The 22261-nt window shown below is 40.5% G+C and overlaps 1 protein-coding gene across 2 annotated transcripts in view; it reads right to left on the reverse strand.

Moving 5' to 3' along the window:
- Positions 1–22261, reverse strand: part of DAAM1 (dishevelled associated activator of morphogenesis 1) — a 165280-nt gene that overhangs the window by 13921 nt on the left and 129098 nt on the right. For both annotated transcript variants that reach the window (XM_041759978.1, XM_041759979.1), the window contains exons 16-20: positions 17676–17782; positions 9995–10079; positions 5006–5112; positions 3153–3241; positions 2135–2303 (exon numbers count right to left, since the gene is read on the reverse strand). In XM_041759978.1, coding sequence (XP_041615912.1) covers positions 2135–2303; positions 3153–3241; positions 5006–5112; positions 9995–10079; positions 17676–17782 — 557 coding nt within the window. The remainder of the gene's footprint in view (positions 1–2134; positions 2304–3152; positions 3242–5005; positions 5113–9994; positions 10080–17675; positions 17783–22261) is intronic.

The raw sequence follows: 22261 nt of genomic DNA on the forward strand, positions 1-22261 counted from the left end.
CTCAGCAAAGTAAAGCAGTAGCTAGTGATTCTGGCCATTTACTTTGCAGATATTGAGCTGTTACCCTTCTATTTCAGTTTTGCTGTTCACAGAACCTAAGTGTTGGCCCATGTGCTTGCTGCATGAGGGAGCAAAATCCTGGCTACCATTACAAGAAAGAACAGAGCCATTTCTCTTCACTTGTTTCACAGAGATGCTTTGTTATTAAGAGAAACTTAATTTAATTAACTACATATACTTTTCATAGTGTAGAAAGATTTCATACTAGATCAAACATTCACATTTGTTAGCTATACAAATAACACCTCATTTGACTGAATAGAAATTCTTGAAGAATGAAAAACCACACAACAGCCATACATCTGCTTATTCACTGGTATTACTGGAAACAAGCCTTTAAAGCAGAGTGAATGTACCCTTCATTGCTGACTGTTCCATCCTTATGCGGTCTTATCAGATTCAACTGAACATTCACTGAATAACTACTTATCACAAGGCAGTCTGCTGGGCACTATGGGTTTATAAACCCCTGGTACTATATTCCTAGGGACCAAATAGTCACAGGAAGAAGAGGAAAGAGATCAGAAATGTTTTTAATTTATTATTTTGAAAAAGCTCGCATATTAAATTCTATAGTAACTTCAGTAAGCAGATAATCACAAAGGAAGTGCCAGGTTATCAGTAATGATGGTGCAGAGGGTATCAAGGGACAGAGAGAGATGAACAAAAGAAGGGGCTAACAGAGAGGGAGGGAAGGCACTAACTGGTAGTGAAGGTGTTCTTCCTCTCCAACTTGCAAGTTCTCTCAAGTTGAAGAGAACACACTTCCTTAAAAAGGTGACTGCTCGTTATATGCAGGTAAGATGTTGCAGTTACCTACTACACCTTCCAAATAAGATCCATTTGTTGTTGAGTAGAGCTGAGGACAACAGAACAGGTATCATATACCTGCGAGGCCAAATACCTTGCCTTTGATCTTAGGCAAGCTAAATGAGCCACTTGACACTGCCTCAGTTTCTTTATCTGACAACAGGTGATATAGCACTCAGACTATGTACTCCACACAACCAAATATGAAACTGCTCTGGAAGGATCAAGTGCTTACATTAAAAATAAGGTGGTGACAGCACAGCTGTCCTTTGTTAATCTATCTCTACATGATGCAAAAAGAAAAAAAAAAAAAAAGCTTTAGCTCTACAACACATTGCTTCTTATAGGATGGATTCAGGGTTGCCATAATGCTATGTATCACTAATTATATAGAAAATATGGAGTAAAAAGCTTTGCTAGTGGCAATAATTATGGTGAACAGTCCATATTTCTAAAAAGAATTTGGATGCAGAGAAGTTCATCTTAGAAACAACTGTGCAAGTTGCTTTGAAGTCAGTAGGAACCTTAGAGAAACAGCTCACAGGGAAACTAGTGTTACTATGCCTAATGATCCTACCTGTTAATGACACCAGAGCATTTTCACCTCTTGGTGTTTCTAACAAGAATCCAATCACTTAAATATACTTTCTATGAAGCATTTTGAGGAGTCTTGAAAGGAGCAGCTTAACAGTAACAAGCCAAAGTATATTAATACCTCATTAATTTTTTTTATAGCTGCTAGCTTCAATGTATAAAGGAAGGAAGACATACCCTAAAACTCCAACAAGCTTCACATTTTATCATCAACTGTCAGTTTTTTTCTTTTCCCTGGAACACAGTTCTCTGTGGAGGGGCCATGACTCAGGTCACGAGGAGACCAGTAGCACACAGGTCACATTGTGTTTCTTGATCTGGGCACCAGTTTAAACAGAGGTTCAACTTGTGAAAATTCATCCAGCTGTACATTTATGATTGGTGGACTTACCTTTAGTGTATTACACCATAATAAAAAGTTTATCCAAGAAAACCTGAAAACTTAGACAATAATATCCCTGGGGACTGAAAATGGATGAAGGATAATTGGCCTAATGGGTTATTTAGGAGATTAGGAGAAAATAAAGAAGTCAATGCTGGAGAAAGAATAAGCCTGAGCAAGAGACAAGCAAACCAGAGGCTGCAGTATTGGGAGGCCCAGGAGGCCCACAGGGGCCCTGACCTAAGTAAGCTCCTGGATCCTCCAAGTGTTAGAAGGTACCATACTTACTTGTCAATACTAGATTTTGTGTCAGCAATCTTGTTTAGGCTGGATATCTTGAATCCATATGCATTTCCTCTTTGGCCTTTATTCATGTAATTTCCAAATGCCAAAACCACCTCTAGCAACTGCTTCAGCGCGCTGCTCTTAAACACCTCTTCTGAGCCAGAACGAATTGCTTCAAAAAAAAGCACACATAAACACAACTACTACAACCAAGACTTCTCAGTGATACCCATCCTTAATCCACACACCTGAGAGCAGATACTGAAGATGTAAGACCGGGTTATTAGACTAGCAGGGAGCACTTACAAAACACCCAAACCAGAAGCACAGAGCCAAGGGACAGGGAGAACCAGCTGATGTTGTTCAACAGACCCACAGACAGTTGCACAACCCTATCCTTTCTTAGTCCTGTTCCTGGGTGACTCATTAACTGTAAGCAGTTAGGAATACAGAAAAAATGATTGCATTTCCCACATTCCTATGCACACACTTTCTTGCCTGGTATGAGTCAGATCAACAGGATTGCTAATCAATTCTATGGACAGAAACACCAGCCCAAAGTGTTTCGTGTTAGAGCTTACAGGTGTCATCAGGGATTGGAGCTTGAGCAGGGTCCTGAGCCCAGCCTGCATTCTGTGGCTGTGCTCTTTAGCTTCCTATATTACAAACACTTAAAAATTTAATAGCCTTAAATCTTCCCTTAGAAATATCTAGTAAAGCATCATTGTGATAAAGCTAGTTACAGATTTAACGCTAGCAGCAGTCAAATATATTTCTCACCAACACCCAGGATGTGAAAAGCCCACTTCTACAGAGGAGCCCAGGAGATGTGCTGTGAGGTCCAAAACGCAGGGTAGGCCAGAGGGCCAAGTATGGACCTAAGTACTTACTCATCGGAATTCCAAAGGATTTTAAGGAAAAACATCACCCAAGGGATCCTCTTTACTATCTGCACTTGTATTGTACTTGCATATGGGCACTTATGATGAACATCATTATCAGTCTGGAGGCTTGACTTTACCTTCTACTTTCGGTTTCACTTCTGCCACACGCTCTGCAAACTTCTTTTTGAAGTACAGTGATTGTAGTCTTTGTTGATAATGATTAATTCTGTAAGAGCAAGCATGGACTGATGAACATTTATGTACTTAATATGTCTATGTTCACTCAACGGGTATGGAGGTGGAGGTACCTTAGAGCATATCCCCCAACACACACACACACACACACACACACACACAAATCCTCTCCCGGACAGGAGCACAGGAAATGAGGCCACTTTGCTTGGAGAGCCCATTTCCCTCCAACCAACAGGCGTTATTCGGGCAATGGCAGCAGGGTCCTTAGCTCTAATCAGACTGGGCAAAAGAAAATGAGAGTTGCCTCTTTCCCTTCCTCAGAGTCCCAGGAGCTCCTGTGGACAGAGGATAAAAGAGGATAAAAAGGAATGAAAATATAAAAGCCTCCCCATTTTGCAGCAAATAAGGAGCTGTTTCCTACATGTCTCCTATGCTTCTTAACTTTCCACAAAGTTTATTTGTCAAAGCTATAGGGTAAAACTTGTCTCCAGCATTCTCTCCTCATAGCATTCTCTTCCCACTCATGTCTCCAAACCATCCTCTTTCTTTACCATTAGCTCCCTATCTGCTCCCCTCAGGGATGGCAGGCTTCTGCCTTCCAAGATAGCAACTAGTGACTAAGAGATAGGAGGGTGCAAACTGGTCTCTGGTCACCACTAAGAGAAGTTGCTGCTGCTGAGAGGGTGAGGGCCGGTATTCTTGCCAAGGCCTTCTGAAATCAAATCACTGCCTTACCTGTTCTCTAGTGGAAACTTCAGTCCAGTAGCCCCATATAATCAGACAGACCTGGGTTTGCAGCCCAGGTTCTCCTCTTGTTAGGTGACCTTCAACAGGTAACTAAACTCCTCCATTAGATGGGAGAGAATACCTCCCTACCCAAAGTCTTCCTGGAAGGGCTGATAGGAGGATCAAGGAGGATCTTTGATGCATGCATGGATCAAGACAATTACAAATGGCAGCTACTGTGGGTGGTCATCTATTTATCCACACACAGGCTTGCTGAGCACACCTATCAAAATTCCAAAACCATCCTTTGTCCTATAGTAGTATATAAAATGGCAAGATGAGATGGAATAACAGAAATAAGTCCAAATGTGGCAGAAATGTAGAATGACAGATAAGTAAGTTCACCTTGGCTATACTCATAGGCCTTTGGAACTCAGGGAAAGAGCTCTGCCTGGGGTTGAATGAGAGTCTCAGGGCCACTGGTCCTTATCTAATGCAGAATCAATTTTCCAGGCCTGGGATGGCAAGTAGACTCCGCTTACATGCCAAACAAAATTATGAAGCAGTGGCTGCCTCTGGGTTTTCTGGAGAAGGGTTGAGAATGCTTGCCAAGCTCTGTGGGAAGTATGCCATGATTGATTAGAGATGTCTGCATGTGTCATGATTTGACATCCAGATCCTAGCTGTTCATTTATGTGGGCTCCAGGTCAACACTGCTGAGTCTGTCCAGTCTTTGAGATGCTGAGGTATAGGGAGAAGTGAGATACAATCCCAAAGCAGTCAAAGTGGTGGGGAGAATGACACTGACTGGAGCCAGGAAAAGTTATGACTTGTTTAGGTCCAGAACTAGAGGTAATTATGAAGAAATACTAAACCTGGCTCACCCACGGGCAAGAACTCACATAAACAAAACAAATTCCACACAGCTCAGACTTATGAAGATTTTGTAATTTAAAAAGGCTTCAAGTTAAGCCCGGTTATTGGCCCAAATAATTCAACGAGAATTGAAAGTTTAACTTCCTTAGAAAGGTAAGGGGCATGTTCACATTTTATGCATTTTCAAACTCACCGGCTCATTTCGAAAAGGAATCTATCCGCCTTGGCCATCCGATCCAGTTCATGTTTATGTTCCTCTAACAGGTCAATATCACTTTTTTCGGGAACAAATTTCAAGAGCTAAAATGTACATGCAGGTATTAAAACTGAGGTTTATAACTAGATTCTTGCAGTAATTTTTCATTCTTTCAGTTAATTTGCCCCAAGATGAGACGGTAACTTTTATTTACTTTATAAGTTCTGCATACAGGTCATTGTTAAGATACAGTACAAAATTTAAATCTTTCCAGTTAGGTGGTCAAAAAGTACCAACTCCCAGTTATTAGATAAATTAAGTTCTAGGGATGGTATGAGGACTATAGCTAACATTGCTATATAATGCATAGGATAAGGATAGTTGTTAAGAAGGTCACTTCTAAGTATTGTCATCACAAGGAAGAATTTTTTCTTCTCCTCCTTTTTATTGAATCTATAGGACATGATGGATGCTACCAACTACACTTACTGCAGTAGTTATTTCATATTTGTAAGTTAAATTACTATGCTGCACACTTTAAATTTATAGTGATGTATGTTAATATTTCAATAAAGTTGAAATTTTTTTTTTTTTACTTTTTTAAAAAATATTTTTAATCTTTTTTACTTTTAAGTAGTTAAATTGGTGTTAAGATGCATTCCTGGCACCGCTCTATTCTATACTGTCTCTCAAATCAGATTGTAGAAGCTCTTTACCAGGATCCATTTTGCATAGACCATTAGAGGGACTTTGGAGATTCAACACTATCATTAGAAGATGATACAACTGAGGTCCAGAGAGACAAAGCCAGTCACCCAGGATTACAAAAAAACTTTACGTAATTGTCAGAAATAGAACTTAGGTCTCTGACTCCTAGTTCAATGCTTTTTTCTATTACATCATGCTGGAATGAATTCTATGTGTATTTTCCATTCAACTTGTTTATTTCTCTGGCTTATCTAATTCCATTTCATTTTTTTGCTCCACGTAGAGATGGATGAGAAGAACACAGTAGGATTTGAAGTTTTGGATTCCATATTTTATTTTGGTGGAATAAATGAGCATGCAATGTAGGAGAAATAACAATAATAAAGTTGAAAAGTACTCTGTGTCTGATTTCCTTTAAAGTTACACATGTGTGTATACATCCACAGTCTTGTCCATGTGTACTATTTTCCAGATCGAGTGCCCTTGGATATATACATTTTTTTTAATGACATTGACCCTCTGGACCCCAAGATTCTCCCCATAACTTGAAGCTGGCATTTGGATGGTTCATTTAGTAGGCTTCCAAAATTTGTTGGATTTAAGGAAGGGACCTCAGAAAAGGCAGTCAGTCTGGGTGCCCACCAGCAGGGAAAGAGAATTAGAACTATAGGTGAATGGTATGTGATCAGAAATATATTCCAAGCAGAGTGCATATTATGTGCCAGGGTCTGGGATGCACAGCACAGCATCTGTGCAAGTAGAACAGCTGTAATGGCAGTGGGGAAGTGCAGCAGTGGTCAAAGTCAGGGAGCAGTAAGAACCTTATCAGAAATTCAGTCTTTATTTTTAAGGGTTCTGGGATATGACTTAAAACTTTAAGTAGGGGAATGAATTTACATTTTTAAAAAGACCACCATGCTCACAGAATGGAGAAATAATTAGAAAGGATCAAAAGTATTAAGGGGCTGTAATTAGACTGTTGGTACAGTAATCCAGGGGAGAGGATGGTGGCCTGGATTGGGTAGTGGGTAGATTCGAGAGCTATTTAGGGGGATTGAATGGAACTGGCCTGACTTATTGATGGGACGCATCACAGTAGAGAGTCAAAAGGATGAGGTCCAGGCTTTCTGGTTTAGGCAACAATGTATACGGAATATAACAGGAAACCCAGAAAGAAATGGCTGGGGGAGAATGGGTGGGGAGAAAGTGAGTTTAGTGCTTGAAATACTGGCAAGAGAGCCAAGTAGTGATTCCTAGTAGGCAGGTAGACAAATGGGTCTGACATCCTAGAGATCTGTTTGGAACAGAAAGCATTGACAGTGGTTGTAACATGCAAGGATGTAAGTGAGGTAACTAGGGGAACCATCAAGAGAAAGCAGGGCTGAAGGGAAGCCAGTGTTTTGTTTTGTTTTGTTTTGTTTTTTTTGGAAGCCAGTGTTTGAGGTATGAGGACAAGAGGAAGAATCTTCAGAGGAGACAATGAAATGCCAAAGAAACACATTTCACCATGGAACATGGCCTGTGGTATCACATACCAGCAGCAAATCAAGGAAGATAAAGTCTGCAAAGTGTCCCCTAGCTTTGGCAACAAGGAAGTGGTGAGTCCTTGGTGAAAACAGCTTTAGGGAGGTGAGGAAGAGTTAACAGGAGGTGAGTGTGGACAAGCTTTCAAGAACTTTGCTTGTATCACAAGAGAGAGCACAGTAGCTAGATGGGCATGTGTGTATTAAAAGGTGTTTTGTGAAAGGCTGAGACTTGAACAAGTTAAGAGTCAAGAGGGAAAGGTGTAAGATCTAGGAGAGGGGGACAGGGTCCTCTGATGTGGCCAGGTCTCTGAGCAGAAGGAACGCCTGGGCCAGAGCAGAGGCCAGAGAGACACCTTATTTCTAATGGGATGTAATGGATGTGGATGCCGGCAGGATCAGTGGTCTGGTGGCCTGATAGATTCTAGACATTTATGTTCCTGTGTTCAAGTGGTGCCAGTGGACAGGACAAGTATCTTCTTCCTCTTCCTCAGTGCAGGGAAGAAGGTAGTAAGGCAAGGGAGAAGGGAGACAGAGAAAAAGACTGTTTTTTTCCCCTTAGTTTGGACTTTTATCTCCTGGGTAAGGAAATTCAGTTCCAGTCTCAGGGATTCCCCCTTCCCCCACAACACACACTGGTTTGTGTGTGCTAAGCCCATAGGCCCCTGTTCACCAGAGCACAATCACTTGCTCTCTTTTGTGAACGCTGCAAGAAGCACATGCTAAAGGTTCAGTCCTTCCCAAAGCAGAGGCAAGTGACAGACTATGTAAGGATAGCTTTAAGAGAGGAATGAAGAATTAGACCAACACCTGGGAATGAGGGGAAAGGTATGCATTACGAGAAACAGCAGTGTATCAATCTTGCCTGAGTTCTGAGCTAAACACAGGAGAGGAGGGAATGAATGTGGCTCACATGCAAATCATAACTAGGAGTAAAGAGATGCTGGCTTCAAAGTTTGTCTGGGAGAAATGCTGTGTGAAGAAGAGGAAGCAGAGGAAGAATAGCAGAATAAGATAGGAAAAGGAAGAGTATGGTAATGACCAGAGAGTAAGACACAGAATTATCAGGGTAGACCAGATCAAAAGTATCCCACTTGGCCAGATTCTTCTTCAGTAGATTGATTTTCTTACTTGTATTTATTTGAAGTAAATTCTATTTGCACTGCAAGCCCTTTTGGCAAGATTTTGAAATCCCTTCCCTCAAGGAGGAATTTTGCTGGATGCAATTTCACAGTAAACAGATCTTGTGGAATTTTAAACATATGACCTTGTCAATAGGGGCTGAAGGCCTAAGGACCAAAGTAGCTTTCCACATAGTTCTTCCCTTTGTGTGAGCAGCTTGTGATGTGGGCAACCAAAGTGCAGAGTCACCTGGGGGCCAGAGAGGGGGCAGCGGGAAACTGGGCTGCAATTTTGGGCAGAGACCCTTGTTGGGACTGGTATGCAGACGGAGAGGGAAGAGTGTGCAGAGTAAAATGCTCTAAACAGTTAATTCCTGATTTAGGAATTATGTATAAACTATTTGTACACAAAGTATCCTAATAGAATATACAGTCATTAACTATTAATAACTAGGTCAAACTTCAGAAAGGATAGCATAACAGCTTGGTCCATTGCTAGGTGTGAGGGCTTCCCCAGGATGATTCCAGCTGCATGTTTTAGGTGGGGCAGGTGCACTGGGGTATGATGATCCTGCACACACTGCTCCATCCTGCTCTATGTCTGAGGCCTTTTAGGACATTGGTGAGAACACTATAGAAAATGCATAAGCAGATAGGCACTCCCCCTGGAGCAGCCATGCCATCCAAGATAACTGTTAACACCACAAAATAGCCTTTTCCTCTGCTTCTGGGAGCTGAGCACACCTACTAATGAGACCTCAAGTTCAGTCTGGCTCAGGATCATGGGTGTCCACAGTTAACCATAAGTGGACCTGGCACTAACAAAGGTGGACCTGTAGACAAAAAAACACTCAAAATAGGATTTTGTACCAAGGACAATGAGACAAGCAGAACAGTCTCAGAGTGTGGAGACGTTATCCACATAGCACAGAAAAATTTAGGGCCAGACCAAGAGACAGGTAATAACCCCTGAAACATCTGCTAGTTCAACAACACTGTCATTTGGGGGACAAATGAACAAATCTGCTGAGAAATACCTAACAGAGTTGGAGCGGCGACACAGACTGTGTTATAGGAATACTGCACGAAGACAGGCGAAGTCACTATATTCAGCTTGCCTGGCCATGGTTAATATGAATAATTTCGATGCAGATGACAGAGCTAGGGGTTTAACAGTAACTTCTGTGGTGTCGGAATGGTGAATCAAGGCCAAGACACAAACTGTATTAAGAATTCAGTAATGAATCAGTTTACATAGTAGTCTGTGATCTCGTAAGCTAGTGAGGTTCTCCATATTCCTGTCAAACAGACTTCCCTAAAGCTAGTAGATTTGTATGGAGGCATAACAGGTTTTTTTGTTTTGTTTTGTTGTTTTTTGGAGGCATAATAGCTTAACTGCAGCATGAGGGACAGAATCTGGCTTTGTGGGTCCCAGGCATTTGACAAACTTGTGACCTTCCTTCTCATCCAACATTTTGAGGAGCAATGAGAGAATAAACTCTCTTAAGAGTGCCACATTCAACCTTGGTTCAGAGATGAGAAAATTATCCACCAGCAACAAGATTTTCTCAATATCCCACTCCCTGCTGAAAGCCAGTTGTCACTTATGCTCTGAGATATGTCTGGCAGCTCACCTGTTCCAACATGTCCTTGGGCAGATCCTCCTGCTCGTCCATTGTTAGAATTGCCCGTTTGATTTCATCATTGGACAGTTTCAACCTGGATAAAGAATATTTTATTCTGTTGTTAACATTATTGGGTGAGTATTAAATTTTAACACAAGATAATGCATTCTGCTACTCCAGCTGCTGATTTTCAAGAACTGTTTTTTTCAAAATTTTTTAGTGAAAGCTTATTTCCTGACAATATTGCACCTAAAAATAGTATTTTGAAAGTGCTTTAACATTCTTTCAGGACTTTGTAATGTTCTGCTGACACAGGGAAGAAAGCTGTTATATCTTATTGTTTAGTTTCCTTAAGTAAGGGATTGGGGGATGAGAAATAGAGAAAACACCTATACATACCATTTTCTTTAATATGGTGTCCATGAATTGTAGATGAAAGGGAAAAATTAAATTCTTTTTTTAAGATTTATGTATTTGAGAGAAAAAGAGCATGCGCACATGCGTGCATGTACATGCAAGGGGAGGCACAGAGGCAAAAGGAGAGAATCTCAAGCAGGCTCCATGCCCAACACAGAGCCCAAACTCACAACCCTGAAATCATGACCTGAGCTGAAATCAAGAGTTGGATGCTTAGCCTACTGAGCTACCCAGGCGCCCTGAAAAACTTGATTATTTATCAGGAATGTTTAAATTTTACTTTCAGAGTAAAAAATGGATTTTTAAAAGCTTGAAATCTGTTATTATTAAAAAGCTGAATAGTTAGTACACAGAATAAAATGCATAAGGCACTTCATGGTTGAGGAATTTTCACATATATGGATAGAGGTTTAAAATAACTGTGATGGTCTTTTTTTTTTTTTTTTTTTAATGGAGGGAGAAACTGAGGCTTAGGATGACCAAGTGATTTCCTCAAGATCAAACATATGGAAAGTGGCAATATCTTAACACAAACCTGAAACTCTTGATTCTTAATTCCAAATTCCTTTTACAAATCTGCTTATCTACTTACTGTCTTATAGGAAGAATTTAATCACAAATCTGTTTTCTGTTTACCATAACTTTATATGATTTACTAATTTAATTAAGGATTTATGTCTTGATTATGTCAGGACAACAAAGTTTGCGTGGACTATAAAGAAGAGTCATGAAATTAAAACATACTTGTAAAAATGTGTTTTTATTAGACACAAACAATAGTCTTAATGCGGGGGGGAGGGTGGGGATCTTAATCAGATCATTAGCTAGAACAGAGTCACTCTTTTGTTCTATTTGTAAGCATCAGATCCAGACTTACTTAGAAAAAAATCTTATTTCCTTATTAAACTTCCACTATCGTGGCATATTAACATTATTTGGTCTGTTCTAGTCTATGATCTTCCAAAAAATCACATTTAGGCATAGACATAAAAATATAAACACACAAACACAGAGCAAGACGTACAGCCTTCACAGGTAACATTTGAAGGCAGGGGCTTTGGCATCAGGTGGGGCCCCTGTCCTGTGTGATGGTGCTGGACCAATGTAACCTTGGATAAAGTCTTTAAGCCTTCATTTTTCTCATCTGCAGAGTGATACAATGCATGTGAAGCATTTAGCACAGATAAGGCTCACTAAACTATATGTATTACTCTACCACAGATTTTTCTACCCCAGGGACAAGAAGCAGCAGTACTCATGTAACCTAAACAGTCACACACAGCTACGTGATTGTTACATAGTGCTTAGGAGGTTTACCAGGAACACTTCCCAAAGCACTCTCACATTCATTATTTCACCAGAGTTTCCTCTCTGTACACAACATCCATCAAGACTGAGAGTATTAAACACAAATTAGAAGACAGGATTCTTATTTTAAAGGTGGTTATAATGTTTGGGAGAATCAAATGACAAGCAGAAACACTGGCTCTGTCACAGATAAATGAGGGCAGCAGGAGTATAGAGGTGGACGCAAAAGCCACAGAAGGAGGAAAGAACCCTGGACAACACGCACCCCACTCTGGACAGCTTTGGCTTGCCCTCGTCTCTAGATTTCAACATTATCTCAGTAAAACCACCCATTTTGCTATTTACACTGCAAGTTGTTTCACGTGCCAATAAGTAGGAAAGGGAAGGAACAAATTTGTGAATCATATACTAGTAGCATTCTCTTTTATCTCATGTTTTCAAATCCAAATATAGCATCCAGGCAATATGTGAAATTGCCTTTTTTTTTAGAGAGGGAAAAAGAAGGAGAATGTGTGTGTGCTTGTGCACAAGCAGGGAAGGTGCAGAGGGAGAGGGAGAGTGAGAATCTTAAGGAGGCTCCGTGTTGATCTCATGACCCTGAGATCAAGAGTTAGACGCTTAACTGACTGAGCCACCCAGGTACCCCCAAATTGCCCATGTTCTAAAATGAGACCCATTCTATCACTTAGTCTGAGGTGTGGTACCATCCTAATTCCCAGGAGCTGGAGAGACTTCTTCAGGTTGTTTTGGTCATTCTTGGGACAATCATTACCCCACACACATTTTCACCAGAACATCAGGATGGAAAACCCCCAGATTTAACTGGAACAATTTGGCCAAGTTGGCATGGGTAAAACATCTGATAGGGTAAACACTGTATCCTGGCATCACTGTACGGCTCTGGGTAGCTCTCAATTCCAGGACACTAAAGGCTTTGAGTCAGTTAAGAACAGACACCACAGTCCAGCCATACAAGGCCAAGGAACAGGAACATTAAGGAAGGTTGAAACTGCCACTAATGAAAACCAACTGGCTGTGGAAACCTCTATAGTCATCCTGAGAAAAGCTCCACTGGTAAGAAAAAAATAAATTAGTTCTCTGTCCTTTTCACACTGAGCTAAAGAAACTACTTTATGGTGTAGTTCTGCTGGGTCCTTCTGTTTTGCATTTAAAAGAAAAGGAGTTGAAAATCAGAGTGAGAACAATACTTGAAGTATCAGATTTGCATTTCATTAGCTCCCCATATGGAGTGCAGAACTTCTTGCTTTTGAAATTGTATATATTTATGCTTCTCAACCCCCAGAGGCTGTCTGGACTAAACACTAGCTCTAATTCATAACAATTTTGGTTTCTCTTTATGTGTCCCACAAAGAGACTCGAGACTTTAATGGATAGTACTTAAGAAAATCTACCTGTCAACATACTGCCTTGCACGTGGCCTGTTGGAGCAGACAAAGAAACTGTACCCTTGGGGAAAGAAGAGAAGGGTACTCCACCCCCTGGGACGGTTCTATAGGTTGCCGAGTTCTTAGTATCATCTGTCATCCACAGAATGAGTCGCTAATCTCTGTAATTTAAGGACCCTACCAATTCTAATGTTTTAATTGCTTTTAAGGCTTGGCAGTGTTCTGGTATGCTGGAGGGTGGCAACTTTAGAGACATCCACTTTAACTTTCTTTAAAAGGCAGGCAACAAGCCAGCCATTTTAAACCAGTATTTAAGTCTACCTTGCTCCACTCAAGTATTTCAAAAATTTGCCAAGAGAACTGAAACATCCAGGCATAATTAAAATAAGTTAAGGATGGATGGCTAGATCAGCCTTAGCTCTGCTTCAGTGGATTTAAGCCAAATCCCCCTACTTTAAAGTAGCTTTTTGTGGTTTACTACACCCTGGCTGCCATGTTAAGTGAGCATCTGGAAAAAAAGAATGGCACAACACTTCATAAAAGTATATTTTAGGTGGGTTCATTTTGCAATATAAACCAGCTTCCAAATTTCTTTCTTTTTGGGGGGGAAGGGAGAGGTCTGTTTTAGGGAATAAAGCAGAGTAAATTTTAAATTGCTGCATGTCGCCTATATACACACCCAGTAAGTTGTCGCTCAATCTGCCTAGGGCCTGAGGTGGAGGTTTTCAGTTTAAGGAACATCACGTCCATTCTACTCTCATCTCCAGTCTGTGTAAGGCAGGGTCCTCTCATGGTCTGGAGCTTCTGCTTCAAACTCACACCTTCCAGGCAGTCTGCTTCTGGGAGATGCAAGTGATCCTGGCCACTAAGGCTGCGAGTTCCATGTATAGGGCCTACACTTTCCTCCCCTGCTTAGCTTATGGGATAGGAAGGACCTGCCTTCCGACTCCTTTCTCTGCTCAGGGCAGGACTGTGGCAGGTGCCCTGACCAAAGGGTCCACTAACTCCTTCAGTGTGGGGATAAGGAAGAGCTTTTAAGGATAACCAAACACTGCAGACATATGGGTTCATTAAAATATCCCCCGTGGAATACGCCACAGGCTTATACTGTGGTGGAATCTGGTGAGAACACCGTGTTGCTGGGAATTAAATCCCTAGTTAGCACGGTAAGAAACAGAGAGGGTTGGGTAGCCAGTCTTGGGTAATGAAATAAGTAAAAAAGAAAAAAGATGGTAAGTGTGGAAAGGAAGGAAATCTTGACATCTACTTGGAAATATTCCTATTCATTGTCCCCGTGCACAAAACCAGTGTCTGGGTCTTACTGAGGGTTGTGTCTCTCTCAATTCTGTCTCTGGTCAGGTTGTACCTGGGCATAAGGAAGAGCCTCCTATCTAATGGCTGCCCTCCCCGCCAGCTCTCAACCCGTTCTCCAACTTGTCCTGCAAACCCTAGAGAGCAGACTTAAAACCTTATTAAAACAAACAACTTGCACTAATTCTTGATCTCATGAGCACAAACACAGGCCACTAACTGAACAACGACTGCATGCAGGTACCCTGTGGCTGCTTCACACACACTGGGTCTAACTTCCACACTGAGAGAGCCCACTGCAAGGCCAGTCCTCTCCTTATCTCCATTTTACAGATGAGGAGGGTATGGCTTCGCCCCGGCTGACCACTGACCAATGTAAGGCACCAGGCATGGATCCCAGGCTGTTTTGCCCAGCCTCATTCATTACGATTGATAATTGCTACAATTGCAGGGCTCTCCTTATTAGCTGTGTGCCAACCTCATGGGCACCTTGGCTTCTGTGCGCCTCCTCAGAACTCCTCCCATCCCCCTGCCACATAACTGTAATTGCTCTTTGAGGCCCTCTTTCTCTGGGGAGCCCCGTTGGTGTCCTCACTTGGCTGACTCCTGGCTCCTTCAGGTGGGATCAGTCTAGGCCTGAGCTGTTCACAAGCCACCTCGCCTAGGTCGTTTCTCTTCTTCAGTTAGCCACGAGTTTTCAAAGGCGGCAGTGCTACCTCAAGTCATGGTCCGTTCTGTGGCACCCCATATAGTGCCAGGCAGATAAATGCTCCAAAGTCGTAACTCTAAGAAAAAAGCATCACACACACTTTCATAGATTTCTTCCTTCCTTACAGCCCCTAGCTCCTCTCATGTGTGGTAATACACTGCCAATGAGGAGGGGAGAATGAAAGCAAGGTGAACTGCTGACTGGCTAAACAACTAAATAAACGCAAATTAACACTAAATTTGCTTCATTTCTGTTACCTTTACCAGATAGCACAATATAGATCAGTCCTGTGCTTTCCTGACAAGAGTAAAACTATTGATCATGGAGCAGAAAAGCATGTGGGGCTGAATCCTCTGTGGGAAAGAAGGTTTTGGAACCTCATCCATAAGGTCTAATTATCATAAGGTCAACTGGGAATCAAAATTACCTTGTTATGTACAATGCGCTTTTTAATTATGCTCGTTATAATAACACTCATCCATTAAATTGGATTTTAATAGATAATTTAATAGGCATAGGGCAATTTCTTAAAATTTTCTTCTGTAGAGTTTAGATTCACTAAAGTTCTAAGTAACTTTAGGCTCTGACACTTTTGAGGTAATAAGAAAACTGTGTGCCACAAATATGAAATAATTCCTTCAATAATGGCATCGGAAATTTGCCAGAAAGACCTCTAACCTCATCTATAACCAGTGTTAGTGTTATTATCCTCATTGACATCTCATGATGAGAATAATCTGTCTATGAGGAACTAGGTCACAGATTTTAATCCTTTGAGCACTTAAGTACCATAGAAATTCACAGTGATAGCTTCCTTTGTCAAGTTGTCTAAAAGTGTTCCTCTAGATTGCAAAAGCACAAAATACAGGCAGAAATTCTAGGATCTAGGGGGGAAAAAACTTCCCCCAATTTTCATTTACTGTCACTATTAAGAATGTGACTTGTTGGGGTACCTGGGTGGCTCAGTTGGTTAAGTCTGCTTTCAGCTCAGTTTATGATCTGAAACTGGGAGGGAGCCCCACATTAGGCTCCCTGCTAGGTGGGGAGTCTACTTTTCCCTCTGCCATTCCCCCTGCTTATACTTTCTCTCTGTCAAATAAAGTCTTGAAAAAAAATGTGGCTTGTAAAAAGAAACTATAATAAAATGAATTATACATAGTATAGAAGAAAAGTAAGTAGTCCTTCAGATTATTTCATTGGTATCTTCCTGAGCATGTGTTCAGGAAGAAAAAGTGGGGCTAAGTACAGGGCCTGGCAATTTACACAGCTTCCAGCCAAAGGCAGAAATGAAATGCTAACAGGATGGTTCATGTTACCTTACTAGTTGTATTAAAATTCAGGGATCTCACTCAGCTTCAATTTCTCTTTGACTAAAAGGAACATTTGCTCTCTGAAGTAATATATATCTGACTAATAATCAAGTTCCATGCTGTAAACCAAGCAGCAGTCCTTTGTGTTAAAAGAAACTCACTGTAAGACCATCTAAAAAATAGACTGCTGGGACACTCGGGTAAGTGTCCGATTTCAGCTCAGATTCTGATCTCAGGGTCTTGAGATCGAGCCCCACACTGGGCTTGGTGCTCAGTGCAGAGTGTGCTTGAGATTCTCTCCCTCCTCCTCTGCCTCTGCCCCTCCCCTGGCTTGTACTCTCTAAATAAATAAAAAATAAAGAATGCCACTTTTACTCTTTACTTTCACTGAAAGCGAAGCTACCTTATACCAACTTTAATACATATACAACATTCTTTCTAGAATGGGATCAATGGGATTTCTACTTAATGCTCCCAAATTCTGGATCTTCATTTACCTCATAAGCATTAGGTATCTTTGCCTGACATAAAAGTCCGTTTTTGAGAAAAGAAGAAATTAGATACAGAAAAGCTACTTGAAATGCCCAGGATGACCTGACACAGTGCCTGAAGCTACAAGCAGATTCCACCCTCCCCAATTTCCTTTTTCCTTTCAAGTCTCAAGGCTGTGATGGTTCACTAATTATGAGAAAGATTTCTGAGCAGGGCTGAAATGGATAAATTAGCATTTCACTAAGGTTTGAGATTTACATATCTTTTTAGTCATAAAAATGTTCAAAAAGAGCATGAAATCATAAACCCGACACATAAAAAGGTGATTTAGAAAAGCAAAATAAAACAAAGAGCTTTCATTGTTGCTGCTGATTCTGTGACAGTGCTACTCAACAGTCAAAATATCTCTAAAGCCAGGAAATATGAATAAAGGTAAAGTCCAGTTTACAGGCTCTCTGGAAAAATAAACAAAACAAAACATTGATTTGGGATGTTCTGCTCTTTAACTTTAGGAGTCTGTAGAAGTTAAACTCCAAGAAAGCAAGCATCCAGCTCTGATACATTCCACCCAGGGAAAGTAGGAGCCATGAATTCTCCTCACCGTAGACAGAAGAGAGAATCCAAAGAACTGAATCTCAGCAGAGTCTGATGAAAAGAACAAGTATAAACACGTGGTTTGGAGCCACAGGATAGAAAAGTTGGTCCTACCAGAAATATTTATTCAGCATCAACAATACCTCGATAGAAGGATGTTGCAATTCTGAGCTCTCCGACCATCAATCACCGAAAGCTCTTTGACTTTAAGTTTGGAACTCAGTGTGTCATCAATGGCATCTGCTTCTTTCTATAAAGAGCATGAAAGAAATCCATCAAAGTCAAATAGGGACATTCCGACTTCAGACACACACTCTTCCTTTATGTTTTTTGTTTACGTGTGCGCGCGCGCGCGCACACACACACACACACACACACACACACACAGGCGAAGCTGAGATGACAAGGGAGGGAGGACAGGGAGGTGGTGGAATTGAAACGAAGGGCTAAAATCTAGTTGACAAAGGGAAATAGTAAGAAAAGCTGACCACCCACATTTGAAAAAGCATTTTTGGAAGAACAAAGCGCATCTAAGTTGAAGATGCTAAGTGTGCATAAATTATCAGTGAGTGGTGCTCTCCTTTTGTCCCCCAAATCCCTATGGACAGCAGACAGAAGAACTGTCACTATGAATCAAGCTCGGCCGAGGCTTGCCATTGCCAGTCTGGCCATTTGCAGGGCCCATTCACTCCAGAACCATTTGCATCCTGAGCACTCAAAAAGCTGAACAATAAATCCTCCCAAACATCCTCATGTGCAACAGGAAGCTCCCAAGTCCAGATGGTACCTTTCATTACCCTGGAGTCTGATGGATAACAGACAGGGCAGTTCAAGGCATTAGTTCAATTACTTGAATTAACAACAAAACACTATTTGCATACTCTGCTGCTGTACAAAAAGCTATAAGCAATGATGACCAGTCATAATTTATGGTGGAAGAGGCATAAAACAGTGATATATAAAATACTATTTGAGTAAACTGGGCATCAAGGTGAAAATACAAACTTGATAAATAGCAAGTTTAATTTTATTAAAGGTCAGAATCAATTTTAAAAATGGATCATGGAATTTTTAAAATATAAGAAAACCAAAGAGCTCTGGAACTGTGTAACAGCTTAGGAAAACAAAGACAATATGGAGTTTTTAGTAAGAGACATCATGTGATCAAACTTCACCTATCTCCTGTCATGCTGAGATTTCAGGCAGACCTCTAAATGTCAGCTAAGAGTTGAAACCCAACTCGGAGTTACCTAAGCACTACATTACACTATCTGAAAAAAAAAAAATGGATCAGCAAGACATTTTGAGCTTGACAGTGAGCCAAGAAGTTATATTAAGCAAGGTTTAGGTAGTTGCTCACTTACCTGCTTGGAGTTACTGTTCACAAAGAAATCCTACAGCCATGGCAGAGGCATGGAAAAGGCAAATCAGACACATGCAGTTCAGAAATCACAGCAATAAGTGGGAGAAAGTCAAAGTAGTCAAGGAAATCAGTGACACAGGGTAAGAGAGGATTTATGTCCCAAGGATCAGCAATGAGAGTTGATGAAGATGGGAGAGGCTGGCTGAAGATACAAGAGCACAGAACTAAGCATTCTGGGGAGAGAGAGATGACATGTCTGTACACAATTTTCAATGGGGACAAATCAAATTCAGAGAAGAAAGGATTTAGAACACCCCACGAAAGACCCAAGTTGGGAACAGAAAAAATTCTCTTTGAAAGAGAAATGGGCTCCATTTATTCAACATGACAATTTTCACTTGAAGCAGAAAAATATCAATCAATTCCAACATCTTGATCTTGAGGAAACTACTCCTACAGTCATGTTCTACCAGCAAAACGTGCTTTTGGGGAAGGAGGGAGAGGTTGAAATAAATTCCTGTCTTCTTGTGACATAAGGAAGGATTAAGAAAATACAAAAGACAAGTTCAACAATGTAGGTTGGTAAAATTAACTCTCAGTATCCCTTGAGAGTCCAAACAATGCATGGCAGCACTATGGATAGGTATGAGGAGAAAGATAGAACATGCAATTAAGAGACAATAAGTGATCATGTGTGCAGCCCCTTGGTGGCCCTGTCCCAACTGCCTCATAGCTGTTCAAGCATGTAAGGTCAGCAGCCTCTTCCTAAAATACTCCGAATAAGACTTGGAGTGAAGAAGAGAAAGAAGAAGAAGTAATTGGCATGTTAAGAGAAAGTTACAGTTTTCTTTACATATTTTTGTCATGCTGGAATGAGTAAAGCTTTGGTGTGCAAAATACACCCCAGCTTTCAGGCCAACTGCTTGTACAACCAGCAGTGGCTCAGCAGATTCCTTAAGGCCTCATTGGCCCTGGCAGCACTGCCAAAGCCAATTTTACACAGATGAGCTGTTTCACATCATTCTTCCAGTGAGAAACAAAACGTGTCCCTCTTTTGCTCTACCCATACAAGGAGGGATAGCTTTTCTAGAATGGCATTTCAAAATAAACTGATAACCACAGGAAATCTTTCTTCTTCTCTAATGCCAGTTTTCTTTCATCCTGGTTGTAATAACCACATTTTCTACTCTGAAACTCCTTAGGACACTTCCCTATAAATGCACTCTCTCCTTTAAAGGGCAGAAAAGGCTAAGATGATGTGAATTCCAGGAGGTCATCCTATCCTACTTTTCTCTCTTAAAAAGTTGCTAGTTGAATTTAGATCCAGCTCTTACTATCCGGCCTTCAAAGAAGAAACTTCTATGAAGTTCTCTAGCAACTTATTCTCCATAAGTTCCCACTGTCAGAAAATTAAGACTTCTGACCTTTACTATAGTGGACTATGGAATTAGGCAACTACCATTTATTAGATATGAGGCTTGGAGCTCAGTCTTACTATCTGCACAATGGAATCAACAACTGGATTATTATTATGACAATTAAGATGATTCATGTAAAGCATTTTGTACAGTATCTGACACATATTTATGAGCTCAATACTTGGAAGCTCTCATACAATATAATTATCTTTAAAACTGATGATCAAGTCCATTTTTCCTCCTTTTACTCTCTTTTTCAGGGAGTTGAAGAAGAGCTGCTCAAGATCTCCCATTTGTTACCAGCAGCAGCAATGAGTCTAACAGTTAATAGCTAAGCAATGTATATTATCTTTCCAGAGGTGAGGATGAGGAATGCTATGGGAGAGTATGGTTGTTAGCCTTGTGATTTCCTTTAAGGGTCCTTTAACCAACACATTTTAAATAAAATCACAAAGCTTATTTAGATGGGGCATGTTAAAAACGATGATGCTCCCAGGCCTCTTTCAAATAAGTTATCATTCTTTTTGAAAATTTAAATTATTCACTAATTGGTTTGGACCAAACACCACAGGATCAGCTATATTTGGCTCCACCTAACAGTATGTCTGATTTTTCCAGGGGATTTTTGGTATAGAGCTTTGGTAAGGGGATCCCTGGGTGGCTCAAGGGCTTAGCGCCTGCCTTTGGCCCACAATGTGATCCTGGAGTCCCGGGATCAAGTCCCACATCGGACTCCCTGCATGGAGCCTGCTTCTCCCTCTGCCTCTCTCTCTCCTCTCTCTCTCTCTCTGTGCGTCTCTCATGAATAAATAAAATCTCTCTCTCTCTCTAAAAAAAAAAAAAAAAAAAAAGAGCTTTGGTAAATAGAAAGTTGGAACTTGTATTTTTTAGGAGCCAATGATGATAGATTCTTAGAGATAAGGTTCTGCAATGACATGATGATTCAACATTTCACAGAAAATAATAATCCTTACCTGAACAGTTTTTAATCTTTATGAGGTTGAGGTCCCTTTGTAAATCTGATAAAAGCTAGGGATCCCTCTCCAAAAAAATGCATACTATTCTTACAGATACATACTGTTTATACAAAATCCTGCTTTTAATTAACTCTTAGCAATTACAGAATCTCTATCTCATACTTTGGTTTAAGAAAAACCTTCATTCATAATTTTCTCTTCTTTCTTCATGTGCCATAGCTAATGGCCAAGATTATTGAAATAAATATCCTAATTCATAATTTTTCAATGTGAAATCTAGATCAACAAAATAATGAAAATGTAAAAAAGAATAAGAAAGAAAAAATATTTGACCATTTATAAAGAAAAAATAATCAGAAGATAGCATTGAAGAGTTCCAAATGAGAGTCTAAGGATGTCTTGTTTATTACATATTAGCAGGAGAGGTCAGATTCCGGAGCCTGGGATAACAGTTATCCTTTGTTTCCTAAATCAGAGCAGAGAGGTTTTCAAATGTTATACTATATGCAGATAATAGGGACCTGTAAAGAAGGAGTGTCCTCAGACAAAGAACTGGGGGAAGGAATGGTGATACAACTGTTAATTTATTGGTACAAAGATATGACTCCCTCTAGGTAAAAGTAAAATTCATTTTCCTCTATCCAACTGCATGGGTAAGGAGAATGAATTTATAAAATCTCAACATGAAAATTTCCCACAAAACCAAAATGAATATTGTTTAGCTCTATCTGAAATACTACTACTACTATGCAATGCACATTATGCATTAAAACAAGTCTTTTGTGGTTGACCTGGAAATCACGCATAATATAGTTTCAACAAGAAAAAGACGTTCTGAGATTCAAGAAATTGACTTTCAAATGAACTTCTGGAGTGTAAGCAGGGGAATAACTGCACACTATTAAATTCCATTTCATGTGGCACATAAGCTTACATAATCAGCCCTGGAAACCTTTGATATCTACACCAAA

This window comes from Vulpes lagopus, chromosome 6, assembly GCF_018345385.1.
Source record: "Vulpes lagopus strain Blue_001 chromosome 6, ASM1834538v1, whole genome shotgun sequence".
NCBI classification, from domain to species: Eukaryota; Metazoa; Chordata; class Mammalia; order Carnivora; family Canidae; genus Vulpes; species Vulpes lagopus.